The sequence below is a fragment of the Sphaerodactylus townsendi genome, linkage group LG05 (genome assembly GCF_021028975.2).
Source record: "Sphaerodactylus townsendi isolate TG3544 linkage group LG05, MPM_Stown_v2.3, whole genome shotgun sequence".
Taxonomy (NCBI): Eukaryota; Metazoa; Chordata; class Lepidosauria; order Squamata; family Sphaerodactylidae; genus Sphaerodactylus; species Sphaerodactylus townsendi.
Window position 1 is genome coordinate 44,080,594 of NC_059429.1, and position 15,675 is coordinate 44,096,268.

At 40.5% G+C, this 15,675-nt stretch overlaps 1 protein-coding gene across 1 annotated transcript in view; it reads left to right on the forward strand.

Moving 5' to 3' along the window:
• Positions 1-1,574: 1,574 nt before the first annotated feature.
• The window catches only part of HFM1 (helicase for meiosis 1), a 156,253-nt gene continuing 142,152 nt past the window's right edge, over positions 1,575-15,675 (forward strand). Inside the window, exons 1-7 of the mRNA XM_048497840.1 lie at positions 1,575-1,636; positions 2,404-2,513; positions 3,624-3,666; positions 4,391-4,647; positions 7,840-7,884; positions 9,718-9,788; positions 15,175-15,307. Of these exons, the coding sequence (XP_048353797.1) occupies positions 1,575-1,636; positions 2,404-2,513; positions 3,624-3,666; positions 4,391-4,647; positions 7,840-7,884; positions 9,718-9,788; positions 15,175-15,307 (721 nt within the window). The remainder of the gene's footprint in view (positions 1,637-2,403; positions 2,514-3,623; positions 3,667-4,390; positions 4,648-7,839; positions 7,885-9,717; positions 9,789-15,174; positions 15,308-15,675) is intronic.

Genomic DNA, 15,675 nt, shown 5'->3' on the forward strand with positions numbered 1-15,675 from the left:
TCCACAGAGCATCTGTAACAAAAGCTTTTTGTATATCTGGAATTAACTTTTAAAAGGGAGTCTGCATGTCATTTTAATGATCACGGAGTTCTACTGCCAATGTTGATGAAGTTCGTTTTATACGGTGCTGGAATTGCTCTTTTAATTCCTGTATTTTAAATAAATGGGCTTTCCTGGAAAATAAATAACGAAAAGATCTGGTTTACATGTGCTCCAAAAAAATACATTCCCCTCTTGTGCTTTTTTAGCTTGCCTTATCAGCACTTGAATAGCTAAGGAGTCAGTTATATTTGTGGAGTGTTGCCACATAGTGTGAAACTAAATTCTAAATATGGTCCCGGTGGAAACTATGAATGCAAACAGTGCAAAGTGTCCCCACCCTGCCCCCACCTCAGTGTGGGGTAGTAGTTAGGAATGTTGGGCTAGTTAGTATCTGGGAAAACTAGGTTTGAATCCACACTTGTGCCATGGAAGTTTGCTGGGTGACCTTGTGCTGCTAGTCTATCACTCTCAGCCTAAGCCTGTGGTGGCAAACCTTTGGCACTCCAGGTGTTATGGACTACAATTGGCCATGCTGGCAGGGGCTGATGGGAATTGTAGTCCATAACATCTGGAGTGCCAAAGGTTCGCCACCACTGGCCTAAGCTATGTCACAGGGTTGTTGTGAGGATAAAGTGGAGAAGAGGAGAATGATATGAGCTGCTTTGGGTCCCCACTGGGGAAAAAGGTGGAGTGTAAATTTAAAAAGAAATAAAACAAGGCCTTATAAGGCTTTTGAAAGAACCGTCTTACCTATGGAACTACACTTCCCAGAATTCCCTACCCCAGTTTCCTTTGTTTCCTGGTCTCCTTTTTTATTCCTTTTTCTCCTTTTCTGTTGAAAGAGACAGTGCTTGCTTCTTCAAAATAGAGAAAGGGTGAAACCTATTTTTATTTAAAAAGAAAAAAGGGAAAATATGCTATTCAAAGTGCTTGATTGAGGTAGAAACCTTTCCAGCCTGTCAGCGAACGAGCTCACAGTTTCAAGTAACCAATGGAGGCCAACATAAAATTCTGAGAAGATATGTGATTTGACTTTTCTGAGGTGAAGATTTAATGAATATAGCTATAGCCAAATATTAAGTAAGCCAGTACAAATTTACATATTTATCCATAGTCATTTAATTAGATATATGCAGTTTTAAAACAACTGGATTGCTTGCTTCTTGGTTCTGACTTGACTCTGAGGAGAACATTATGTATTAGTATGTTATTGTTTGTTTACTATGTATTATTGTGTTATTGTTTATTTACTATGTTGTGCACCGCCCTGAGCCCTCCGGGGGAGGGTGGTTTATAAATTAAATATCTAATCTAATCTGACAAATGAACAGGTATTTTCCATGAGACATTTAAGGCTCCATTCTTTGGATGAAAGTGTAAAAGAAACTAGTCATGTAATATAATCTGCACAATATTGTAAACTTTATTTCTTTACAAAGCTCACATTCACTTATAAGCAGATCACAATTATTAAAATTAATCTCATTATTTTTACAGTTTGTTGAGAACAGAAGTCTTATTTTTTTCAAACCATGATGGACACTACATTTTCTTTGGATAGTTTGTTTTTTGAAGGACCAGATGAAAAACACAAGTAAGCTATAGTGCTTCCCCCCTCCCCCCTGTAGCTCTGTCACAGTATTTCAGTAAAATAATTTTACTTTAATACAGCCATAATAAATTATCATCTCTTAATCCCCAATGCTCTGACCTAGATGACCCAGGCTAACTTGATTTTGGCTGATCTCAGAAACTAAGTAGGGTTGATCCTAGTAGTATTTAGTTGGGAGACCACTGAGGAATACCAGGGATGTGACTCAGAGGCAGGTAATGGCAAACTGCTACTATTAGTCTCTTGCCTACTGGGTTGCCTTAAGTCAAGTGCCACTTAACTGTACTTTACGTGCACCTCAGTCATTTGAAGAATTGATACTCCATATTTTTCTGTTCATATTTCGTAGAAAATAATTGCATACGTTAGATTTCGCAATCCCAGTTTTTTAAGTTACTTCAGAAACTTAGGATATATCATTAAACTGTGCAAGATTGTGTACAGCAGAACATCTCAGAATACTAAGAACAGTAGGCTAGAATGTTCAGAACTCTTTCTGGTGACTTACGGTAATTCTGAATATGTCTCCTTGGGATTGCTCTCAGAGTCTTGCACCTCACTCCATATCAAATTCACATTTCACTTAAGTAGTTAGAAGCTTTACATTTAAATCTGACACATTTTAAGCACAATTTTGAAAGGGATAATTTAGGGATGACACAACAGTCAGTATGTTCCCTTGTGACTTATCATTAATATGGTAGGCAGCACTTTTTGGTTGTTGTTTCATATTAATATGTTTGAAACAGATATCCAGAAAATGAAGTGCCGACAAACTGGTATCTTGCCCCTGCTCCATCTGTTTTTGAAATTTCACCAAGTCAACAGCTACAAATGGAATTTGAAAAAAATAGCCAAGGTAAATATATATATGTGCGTACGTGTGTGTGTGTAATTTTTAAAAGTAATATATTTGCTTACTTCAGCTATCTCAGTCTGTGTGTACTGCCCCAGAATGAATAAAATCTTGACCATCTTTCCCATAGTCCATACTAGCTGCCCAGCCACCCAGAGTTGCTATGAACCCTAAGACAAACTTAAAGTGATGTTATGAAAGAACAAATGTTTTAGTTGTAGAGAAGGAGAGGATGGTTGCTGCCCACTCTTTATTCTTGCTACAGTCTGATTATACCCCCTCCCCCTGCATTTTTGGGATCCATGGACCCAACCAGCAAACTTGCAGGACTACAGACTAAGATAGCTAAAGTGAACTTCCACAGTCTGTAAAAATTTGAATGCCAGGGCCAGGAGGCACTCAGGGGAAGGCCTCAGCTTCTGTGTCCTGTGTTTTTGGTCCTCTAAAGTAACTGACTGAGAGACAGGTTGCTGGACAAGATGGACCACTGGTCTGATTCAGAAGGGTTCTTCTTATGGACTTGGGGACATTGCAAGGAATAACTGACTGCCCTGTGTTGGTGGCTCTATTAAGATTTTTCAGTATTCAGTGAAGTTAATTGCCACATACCTCATCCCATTATGAAATTCATGCTGGCCCTGTGACAGAAAAATTAGATGACCAGTTTACTGTTGATTATAATGCGTGTTGAATTTGCAGTGTGGTCAAGGCTAATTTTTTCTTGTGGGAATCAAGCATGAAATGTTTTGTTTCAAAGGGAGATGAAGGAAGACTATGGCTATGGCCAAGAACTCCATTGATTACAAAGTGTGTATGCATCAAGGTGACATTTTTCTCTGTCCGTAAAGTGATTTCCAGTCTCGTCCTCTGGGGTATAGTCTTTGCGTACGATTTCAAATAATCAATGTATTATTATATAAACTGAAGAAATTGTTTGGATTTGTTGAGATGAGTTTTTGTATACAGTAAGTGATGTTAGATGTACCTGTTGGATCTTAGGATATTCACATGATAAAAGGAATTGGTTTGATTTTTTTTTCATTTTGACCTTGATCAATATAAAAAAGGCTTTGTTACATGGAAATTCTCCAGGAAATAATTTTTTTTTTCTAGATGAATGTGGTGATGAAAGTGCCTGCTCAGCATTCAGGAAAAGGTAAGGACTTGTTTGTAGCCAATTATAATAATTCATCAAATATTGAACCCATATTGGTTTAGATACATTTGTCAAAACCTGAGTTTGATCTTTAAAATGAAAGTGCTTAATAGAGCTCCAGGCGTTTGCATTAATATTCTTTTGAACATAAGAAAAAATGGCATACTTCCTTTTGGCAGTGCTTTAATACAGAAATTAGATTTGCTCTAGGTGCAAACCTTTTTACAAGGATTTAAGCAGGATTTAGTGTATTACTTTAGCAAAGTGGTAGCTGACTTACACTTTCGTTTGCTCTTAAAGTTGTGCAAAAACTTGTGCAGTGGCATCTTAAATATTAACTGGGTTATTTTTGTAGTTTTGCTATCTCATTCCTGTAAATGTCAATCACAAAATTCCCATACTTGATCGGAATGGAATTTATATTCTTGACTACAGTTTGTCAATGTCCCAGAATACTCATTGGTTCTGTAAGATTGTCCATCAAAGACTGAATAAACTTCCTGTCTCGGACTGCAAAACAGGATAGATGAACGGGTTGTAATTCATCTGAAAAGTTGCCATACAGGTCTGGTGGGCTATGTTTAGCTCATTGGGTAACTGAAAACTGATTTTCTTTTGAGCAGTTATTGAAAACTATACAATATAAACTATAATGGCTTTAAAAGTAAGTGTATTTTAGTGTGATCGTATATAATGTAAAAATATCCTTTTGTATTTGTTTTAGCTTATTTAAACCAACTGATTATACGTATGCAAATACAGAGAACACAAATCCCCAAAAAGAAATAGACACAAACTGTAATATTTATAACAACAAAGGAATGAAAATGGGAGATCTATGGAAAAATAATTCGCAGATCGCGCAATATTCAGATTTTAATCTGTTTAGTGTAAATGATATTTTTTCTGCTTCTGCAAATGGAAAAGGAATTGAAAAAGTACAGTCATTTCCTTGTGTTTCAAAGAGCTCTAGTGTGGAAGGTAAATTTATGGATTTACTATGTAATTTTTCTACACAGTGTTTATTACAATACAGTCTTCACGCTATATCTATGAATAATGTATATTCAGGAACTGAACAGTAGACAGAATCAGGAAAAATAGAACAGTTAAATCTGTTTGAGTAATATGAAGTAGGTAACAGTATTCACATAGAAGGACAAAAGCAGCTTAGGGAAAAAAAGAAGTTCATCACAAAAAGTTTACTTTAGATACACCAGCAATTGTACTTAAATGTGTGTCTTAAAGAGCTTAATTTGTTGCTGTTTTGATGCCAATAGGATTGACAGATACAATCATGGGAACTGATTAAAAGAAAGCTATGTATTGTCTTTCCATTTCTTCCATTATTCTGTTTTCTCTCATTCATCCTTTCTCTCTCTTGTTCCTCCTTAATGTTTATCAAGCTGTACTGTTGTAATCTAGAATTATTTTTGCCATTCCCTAGGGAACTGTTCCTTCTCCTTAATACACTGGGGTGGATACACCTTTGGATATACCTTTAGACACCTCTGAAGTAATTTTTGTAAATTTCCATTTCTATTAGGCAAGTTCTAATTTGTTCCTTTCTATTCCCTAATTCTGACTTCAGTCATCTTTTCCAATTTGGATTTTGCCTTGGAACACTTCGACCCAGAAAGTGCAGCTATTGAAATGTAGGCTGCCACCCACATGTTGCTGGATTTCATGCTATTGTGTCATTATAGCAGTCATTGACAATGGAATTGTCTTGTGAATATAGGAGAACTCAATTGTGAATTATTGCTGGAATGTCATGATAGTTCAATACTGAACCATGTGTAGATGCCGCAGTAGATTGCTTGAATTTTGTTATTTCAAAGGATCTTTCTGGCAGACAGCTGAATGTCATGTACACACTGTTTTTAGAAACAGAAAGCACTAGGATTCACTGGGAAGTTATGATGGATGGAGATGAGGGACATCCTTGTTAGGGAAGGACATTTTTTGTGGAGATCAGAGGGGCCAAAGAGAGGGGGGACTATATTAAGCAGCAACTGGATAGAAGAATTCTAGAGATAATGAGAAGTTTTTCCTGTCATGCTTGTGAGTTTAAAGGAATCATAATGTGAAACCCCATTATAGTAAATTCAGGTTAGGGATAAAAATCCATCTTTTATTCCATTCCTCTCTGGTCCCCTTATAGATATAGAATAGACAACAGGCTTGACTTCACAACAGGCTTGACTTCACAGATTTGCCCTATGCCCACATTAAATCAGTATATGGGAGGTCTTGAAGTCTTTGAAGTGTCTTATGCCCTAAACATAGGTGAATGTGAGCCGTTCTAATGAGTGAAGAAGTGCTGCACATCCTTTTGTTCATCCTGAATATATTGCCTATCAACATCTTTGGGTGCTCCTGTGTTCTAGTACAGTAAGGGACGAAATAAAAGTTATTTCTATCCACTTTCTCTATCCCATGTTTAATTTTATAAATCTCCATGACCCTTCATTGCTGTTTTTATCTGACTAAGCCTTACTCTTCAGCCTTTCCTCATAGGAAAGGTGCTTCAACTCTTTAATCCTCTTGATTGCCCTTTCAGCACTTCATTCACCGTAGTACTTTTTTTGAGTTCTGGCAACCAGTATTATACATGTTATTCCAAATGAGGCCATTTTATATAAGGGCATTACAATATTGGCTGTTTTTGTATCCATTCATTACCAAATTAAATTTCTCCAGTCCTAATACTGACTCTTGTAGCACCCCACTGCTTCCATTAGGAGAACTGTCAATTTATTCCTAATTACTTCTTTTTAACGAGTTTTTAATTCATAAGAAAACCTGTCCTCTTATCTATACTAGTTTTCTAGAGGTCCAATAAACAGGGCACAGAGGCCAAGGCCTTTCCTGATGTTGCCTCATAATACTGATATTCAGAGGTTAACTGTTTCAGCCCCTCATCCCATGATTGCAAAGTTTACTCAAGAGTCTTTGGTAAGGGACCTTTCCAAGATCTTTTTTAGGAATCCAATTATATAATATATCTGCAACACTCTTAAAAACATACTTAATACTCTCAAAGAACTCCAAAATACTGGTAATGCATTATTTCCCTTTGTAGAAGATATGCTGATTTCCCCTTAGCAGGCTCTGCTCCTCTATGTTCTTCATAATTTTATCTTTAATAACATTTTCTGCTCATTTACCAAGGGCAGAAATTAGGTTAACTGGCCTGTTCTTTTAAAAATCTCTGCTGCACACCTGGTCCATTTTACTGACAAGATCTGTATACTGATTATACAATCAAAAGATATAAGTGTGGCCAGTAGTGATATGGTAGAGAGTGTGCTTCCACAGCAGAAAACTGTGCATTAGAGGTGAGTGGTGGACAGGGAAATGGGGAGCCTGTTGCCGGGCCCAGCTTGGTGTTTGTGGTGGTAGGAGGAGGGGGGGATGAGGAGGCTGTTGCCACACTTGGCGTGAAAGTGACTTGCTGCTGCTGTCCCGCCGGGCCCAGCTTGTGTGTTTGTGGTGACAAATAGCCCTCCCATTCTCCCACTCCCCCACCCTTGGTGTTTGGGGCAGTGGGGGAGTGTTTGGGGGGAATGGGGAGGTTGTTGTCAGGCACCAGAACCCAACAGGAACATTCTAGATCAAAGAAGATCTAGCAGCGGCAGTGGATGAATTCAAAAAGTTACTTTGATCTTTTGGTGGGAAACGATATAGAAGCAATGAGTTTTATTTAGCTCTCTGCTGCTGATTCATTATATTGGATTGTTTGTGTTTCATCACTTCCCTTTCTTTGAGTCTTGTTTTGTGGAGAAATTGATTTATCATTATGAAGAAGAGCATAAAAGTTTCTTAAATTTTCTGTTCTCAAAAAAATTCTAGTCTCCTTAAAAAGTTTAAAAGTTTAAAAAGTTTTAAGCCTTGCACCCTGGTTCTAAATACTCGTATTTGTTTTTAAATACTTGTACTTGTTTCCACTTGCAACATCACTGTTACATGATTTGTGGAGGTGACCTGGTGTATCAGTGGTATATTCCATCCTTGATATATCTGTTATAATTATAGTTGGTTCATAAGATAATTGTTGTAGAAAACAGTGTTACATACAAATCTATTTTTTTCCAAGTTATAAAGACATTTTATATTTTTGTTACATGTTTTTGTTTTGGATGATAATTAAAACCAATATTCATTCATTAGGAACAGCTAAAAATGAAATGATTTTGAGAGCTGTAGCTGAAATACGTATCCTTTTATGTATTGTTGTCTTCATTTTAAAAATATGATTTGACACATAATCCTACACATATTTTCTCAGAAACTCCATTGAACTGAATTTATTTATTTATTTAACTTGCATGCCGTCCTTCCCATCACAGACTCAGGACAGCTTCCAACACATAAAACCACAAATCATACAATAAATAACTTTTAAAACAAATATGGTAACTAAAACATCTAATCTTAAATAGACTTAAAAATCCCACTGACTCAGTAATGTCCCAACCAGTTCAAAAAAATATCAAGAAGAGGGGTGGGGAAGGCCATTTTGATAGTAAGAATTGTCGTTGCCTCAACCTTATGCCTGGTGGAACAGCTCTGTTTTACTGGCCTTGCAAAATTGCATCAAGTTCCACAGGACCCTAGTCTTACAGGACAGAGTGTTCCACTAGGCTAGGGCCAGGGCTGAAAAGTTGTGCCACTGATTGAGCCCAGCCAGACATCCTTTGGGCCAGGGATCCCCAGCAGATTGTTTTTTCCTGATTGCAGCATCCTTGCTACTAATAGTATGCCCTGCGAATGCTTCAGACATTGCCAAAGACCTGTGATAGTGAACCTTTTTGAGACCGAGTGCCCAAATTGCAACCCAAAACCCACTTATTTATCGCAAAGTGCCAACATGGCAATTTAACCTGAATACTGAGGTTTTAGTTTAGAAAAAATGGTTGGCTCTGAGGCGTACATTACTTGGGAGTAAACTTGGTGGTAGTCGGTGGCTTTGCTTTGACGCAACTGTGCAACTCTTCCAATGGGTGAATCACGACCCTAGGAGGGTTTACTCGGAAGCAAGTCCCATTGCCAGCAACTGAGCTTACTCCCAGGTAAAGGATCACGCTTTAGTTCTTCGCATGAAAATCAGTGGGGTTTAACAGTTCTTAACAGGGTTACCTACACTGCTTCCCCAAAACTAGGTCTTAGGTTTAATGCTAATAATTGAGCCCAGTGGCCCAGGCCAGCCTAGATTTGTGTGTGTGTGTGTGGGGGGGTGACTTTGTTTGCGCGTGCCCACAGAAAGGGCTCTGAGTGCCACCTTTGGCACCCGTGCCATAGGTTCGCCACCACTTCCATAGACCATAGCATGTCATTATGGAAAAGAATGGGCTCATGTTCTCCATCCTTGCTTGCCTCATGTGTGACTTGATACAGACCTCTGCTTTTGTGGCTAAATATAGTTAGCTGTTATCATTATGTCCCAGTACAAACCATAATTTGCTCTTTTTCCCGCAATTCAAAATTCCTAACCAAGGTTTAAATCAAAGTTGTGAGACATTTTTCTGTATCTCTTCTTAGTTCCATTATACAAGTTATAATGTTGTTTGATATGCTTTAACAATCTGGAAATAGTCTAAGAAATTCTCATTTATCAGTAAAATAGGGAAGTTTATTGAGAAAACTCGTTATTGTATTATGGTCATGATCTAAATGCTTTTAAAGTGGTAACCAGTGTTTATTTAGGTTTGATAAGTAAATCAGTATTGCATATATTTTAGATTTTCCTACAAATTTCTGTCTTCTGGTTGAGAATTAGAAAAACAAACAAACAAACCAATGGCTTCAAAGCACCTGGACATTTTTTGTCACAACTAAAATGTTTCCAAGTTTCCACTTGAACAAATACATAAAAGTTTATAGAATTTGTCGGTCCCGGACTGTAATTTGCTGGTCTTTGACTGTAATAAAGTTATTAAAACAAAACAAAACATAAAAGTAGAAAATCTTTACTTAGATCCTTATTGTAGAAGTTATGCTTTTATCCATTCTTCATTTAATAGTTTGACTCCTTACTGTGATTTTAAGCTGCTCAGTTTAGAAATATTTTCAAAGAGTTCCCATACTTTAATTATATTCAGTCCAAGGCTCTGGATGATGTAAGTATTTTTATTGTGCATTAATTAATTTATTAAGTGAGTTAAGTATTATGCATTCATTTATGACAGCATATAAGCATTTTTTGCTTGTTTTATAAATTTCAGTTATCTTTTGCTATAAACCATATAGAATATAAACTACAACAAGACCATGGCTATAGTCTTTAGGAAAAGAGCAGGGAGGCTCATGGTAAGCCTGTAGAACCGTGCAGTTCATTTAAATGTCTAGGGTTGACTTTCTCTGAGAAACTGAGTTGGAAAAACCATTTATCAATAATGAAAACCTCTATTTTTAAAATAATAGGAGCTATCCTAAGATTTTACCATAAAAAGGGAGGGGGGGATTTTTTGTAAATCTAGCACTTAAATTATTTGTATGTAAGACTTTACCCTATCTGCTTTACAGTATTGAGGTATGTGGATGGAATGAAAAACTAATTCCTAACTTGGAATCAATACAATTTTTATGTTTATGGAGTATAAACTAAGCTTGTGCACTTTGCAACTAATTAACAGCCCTATCCAAGCAGTGAGGCGAATGGCGGCAGTGCTGCAACTGCACCATGCCACCGCTCCCAGAGAGGTTTCCTGGTAGTGCAGGGAGACTTGCAAAATAAAGCAGCCTCCTTGCCACTGGCGTAATGCCCATTGGGCAAGGTGGGCAGCTGCCCAGGGCATCACCTTGTGGGGGGCATCAAATTGCTGGGTTCGTTTTTGGGTATTTTAGTGGTTTTGCATTTTTGGCCTGCAGGGGGCGCAAGATTTAGGCCTTGGCACAAAAAAAATTTCAGCAACAATCATCAGGAGACTGTCCTTATGCTACACCCCAAGTTTGGTGAGCTTTTGGTTAAGGGAGTCCAAAGTTATGGACTCCCAAAGGGGGGTGCCCCATCCCCCATTGTTTCCAATGGGAGCTAATAGGAGATGCGAGGCTACTGAGCGAGGGTCCATCACTTTGGGCCCCCCTGAATTAAACCCACTCACCTGGGGGATATCATTAGGGCAGTCTCCTGATGAGACCATGAAAGTTTTGAGACTGTGCCTTCAGAAATGTCCCCCACAGCCTGCAACCCCCATTGACAGCAATGCAGAAAGCTCAATGAAGAACAAAGATTCTTGGGCAAAATTTCACAGGATGTTCCTGTAGGGGGGTGCATTTTTGGATGGCCGACATCAAAATTTCAGGGTATCATCTGGAGATGATGGCACCCCCCAAGTTTTGTGCAGTTTGGTTCAGGGGGGCCAAGGATTATGGACCCCTCAAGTGGTAACCCCCATCTCCTTAGCAAAGAATGGAGGATGGGGCACCCCTTTTGAGGGTCCATGGCAGACCCCCTAATAAACTGCACCATGATTTGGAGCTACCATAAGGACAGTTTCCAGATGATACCCTAGAATTTTGGTGCTGATACATCCAAAAATGCGCCCCCTGCAGGAACATCCCAGAAATTTGCTAAGAATCTTTTAATTTCATTGGAGTTTTCTGTATTGCTGTCCATGGGGGGTTTTGCAGGCTAGAGATGACATTAATGAAGGTACAGTCTCTAACTTTCAGGAAGGTATCTTAAGGAGACTACCCTGATAGTACCCCCCAGGTTTGGTGCAGTTTGGTTCAGGGGGGCCAAAGTTATGGACCCTCAAAACTGTAACCCCCATCTCCTATTAGCTCCCATTTGAAACAATGGGGGATGGGGCACCCCCTTTGGGAGTCCATAACTTTGGACTCCCTGAACCAAACCTCACCAAACATGGGGAGTAGCATAAGGACAGTCTCCTGATGATATGCTGAAATTATGGTGCTGATATGTCTAAAAAGGCACCCCTTGCAGGCACCAATGTCCTGGTGCAAAAAAAAAATTGGTCGTGGTGGAGTGGCCACCCATGGGGGGGGGGCATCCAACTCAGGTTATGCCCAGGGCTACAGTTTGCCCAGGGCTGCCTCGTTACGCCCCTGCTCCTTGCCACCGAGAAGCCTCTATGGGGCTGAACAGCTTTGGGTTGCATAAATCCGCATTCCCTGCTGTTGGTGCAACCGGCAAATGTCTGAGAGGAAGCGACTAATGTCAGCTCCTCCCCCAGCTACACCCCCAGACCAGCCCCGCTGTGCTGGCAGTGGCGGCAGGAGAACTGGGATTCTGCGCTGGGGGAGGGTGGTGGCAGCAGCATGCCAGCAGTTGCACTTCTCCGCCGGGGCAAGTGCCCTGGGGAGATCCCAAGCTGTTTCCACCAGCACATTCAGCCACTCCCCTCCCCGAATAGGGCTCTTGGTTGAACATAACTGTGCAGTGCTATTAAACTTGATCCTTATGAGCCCATTGACTACAATGGAATTAGATTGGTGTAACTGTATTTAGGGGAGTACTGGTAGTAGGTAGAATAATTGCTTGTAAAAAGAGAAGTATGGAAGTACGAAATCTGATCTTTTCTCTTGCTGTCCCATCAAGTGAAATAAGTGCTTGAGAAAAGCATATAAAACATTGGTCCATCATTACCAGCCATGCCATTAATTGAATGTCACGTGCATGTAGACAAGCTGAAATAGTTAATGCATTAAGGTGCAGCCAGTAGCAGCTTTGCCTCCAGGCTCTCGGAACTCACTTTGCCTCCAGGCTCTCAGCTTTTCAAACTCCTCATCAGGTCCTGAATGTAGCTGGTTGAAATCTCAAGACAGTCAGGTAGCCCACTCACTTTTAAGACGTCTAAGCATGCCTGTTTTGGTATCTCCTGTGCTTGTAAATAGAAGATCGGAAGCAATAAACTGGCACTAACAGACTACATTTTATACTTAGCAGATATTTTTATGCCTAATAAAGGTTTTTGGATTTGGATTTGGACTTAGCAGATAACTTTACCACATAGTTAATTTCCGTGTTTTTGTGCAGTGAATTGTCTAGCTTTTCAAAATAGTAATAGTGACTTCACAGATTTACATACATTGTCTAGTACAATTCATGCTGTGTGTGAAAGGACTTTGATTAGCAGTGCTACTCAGTGTGACATCACCAGGTCCTGTCATGACAGTACCCATGAGTCTCAGGGTTTGGGATGTGGGAGACCTGGTGACCCTATGAGCAGGGAGCTTACGTCTTATCTGTAAGTAGCAGAAGGCAGAAACGAAGGCATAGGGATGCCTCTGTTAGCATTATAGAGGCATGCAGATGCTGACCAGATGCCTTATTTTGCCAACAAAGACACCTGTGAATCACCCACGAGGCGCGGTTGCTGCTCGGGGTGGGGAAAAGCGGGACCAGCGGATGCTGCCCCAGTAAGGGCGAGAGGGGAAGGGGAGCCATGCTAGAAATGGGCTAGCATCACCAGAAGAAAGGAGGGGCGACCCGAGACTTTAAAGGGGCTCGCCCACCTTTGTCGGGGCCATGTGACGATTTGCCCACCCACCTCTTCCTAATTTTCTATGTTAATGCATGCTCATTTTGTCATAGCCTAGACGCTTGGCGGTTTGTCGCATGAGTATGGCTCTGGAAGGGGAAGGGAGCTAGGGAGCTACGCCTTCCCCTTGAGAAGGGCAACAGCGGCAACAGGCGACCGCCCCTGCTGAACCAGGCCAAAGGCCAAAGGGGAACATCTCTGGCCAGGAGCTTCCGTCCAGCAGAGCCCCACAGTAGAACGAAGCTCGGGATGGGGCACCCACCCTGCTGAGCTGTAGCACGTTACCCGTATGACCAGATCCAGACCCACGCTTAGCCTCACCCTTCTGCTCAATAAAATGGCTATGGGCAATTTATTACCCCAGCAATGGAGTAGTGTGTATTATTGGTAAAGGGCCTCACACAAAAGTGATCCACCCTTGGACAGCAACAATAGTCTGTGCCTGCTCCAGGGGCAGCTATTAAGTCCACTACATGCTTATACAATGCTGACCTGCTTCCATCACTGCCTTCTAGGACTTCAGGGTGAGGGTAGACATTTCTCTTCCCACTCAATTGTCCCATAGTAACTGTCACTGGTTCCAGCTGGGAAACCATCTTAGCAAATGGTCCACTGATGGGGATTTCAGAATCCCTGCACATCATTTATAATGCAAGATATGCTATTAAGGGTGCTGAAGCAGAGGCGGAGCTACCAGGGGTGGGTTGCGCGTTGCACCAGGCACCCCCTGTGGGGGTGCAAAATTTGCAGGTTCGTTTGTGTTTTTTGGGTATTTTTTAGTGTTTTTTCAGTTTTTGGCTTGCAGGGGGCGCAGTTTTTAGGCTAGCAGCATGTCAGGGATTTTTTGGAAGACTCTCCTGATTATACCACCCAATTTAGGTGAGATTTGATTCAGGGAGTCCAAAGTTATGGACTCCCAAAGGGGGTGCCCCATCCTGCATTGTTTCCAATGGGATCTAATAGAAGATGGGGGCTACACCTTTGAGGGTCCATAACTTTGGACCCCCTGAATCAAACTTCACAAAACCTAGGTGGTATCATCAGGAGAGTCTCCTAAAGATACCCTGAAATTTTGGTGCTGCTAGCTTAACAATTGCACCTCTGACAGCAGGCACCCCCCCAAATTTCCCCAGATTCTCCTTTTAAATCCACCCCCTTTGGCATGGACTTAAAGGGAGAATCTGAGGTCCCCAGTTTAAACATTCTCCCTTTAAGGTGGATTTAAAAGGAGAATCTGGGCTCCCTAGTTTAAACACCAAACAGTGATGCTGTTTGGGGGTGAATTCTAGCATCACAGTGGCTGCCCGGGGGTGGGGGATCAGATTGTGCACCGTGCTCCATTTCCCCTAGCTACACCTCTGTGCCGAAGGTTTTAGTCTGTTAAGGCATGCAACCTTATTTCATTGATAGAGTATGTTCCAAATAGGGTGCTGAAGCAGAGGCGGAGCTACCAGGGGTGGGGTGTGTGTTTTTCCCCTTTTATAATGTAAGAATTTTGCTCAAATGAATGCTTATGTTATTCTTAAGAATTCTTGCTAATGGATGATGACTTGGAATTCCTTCTGTAAATGTTGCTGAAAATCAAAATTCACTTTATGTTTTAGTGATAGACTTTTATCAGTGCCTATGCTCTTCTATGAGTTCGGCTGTCTCTGGGGACTTGAAAATGGTTTGATGTTTATAGTACTACAGAAATCTTGCTGCATAACAAGCTGAGCGGTGGCACCATACATTCTTCATAATTGTTCAGTGCACATATCAAGGGAACAAAAGCCTTGCTTCTGTTTTACCTTTTTTACTCTTATACAAAATAAAAAGTTCACATCTGCTCACATACACACACAGAAAAACAATCTTTGAAAAACTGTTCTGATCTGAGATTTCATAATATGTGCATCAGTTCTGCAATTCTTGTGTACCAATATTTCCAAGTTGATTAATTAAGCTAGATGCACACAACTTGTATATGGTGTATTTACTACTGTGTTTTTCCCTCCAGCTCCTTTATACAGACAGGAATTTTGTGATCTGTGCTCCAACAGGTTCTGGGAAAACTGTGATGTTTGAGCTTGCAATTACTAGGTTATTAATCAAAGTGCCAATGCCTTGGTTAAATATTAAAATTGTCTATAGTAAGTATGCAGTTCTGTTAAAAATATAGTATTATTAATGCTCTAGAATGAAAAATTCTGAAACTTTGCAGATGTCTGTAGCAGCAAGGATACAGTGAAACATCACCCTCCTCCTAGCTGATACGGAGCTTGTGTGTACTCTTCCAGGAAAGTCAGACTAGAGGGGTTCTCTCCTGCTGCCCCTGGACTTCCCTGGTTGAACTCTCAAGCTCATTTCTTCAAATCCTGGGATGCAGGTCCCAAGGAAACCTGTGTGCCTCTTACAGAGTCAGCCCTGTAATGAACCGTACTTTACAGCTGTGAGCTGCGGCTCCATCTCCATGAATTAGACAATAGCAGGTAGCTGACTCTCCTCATTCAGCAGACAC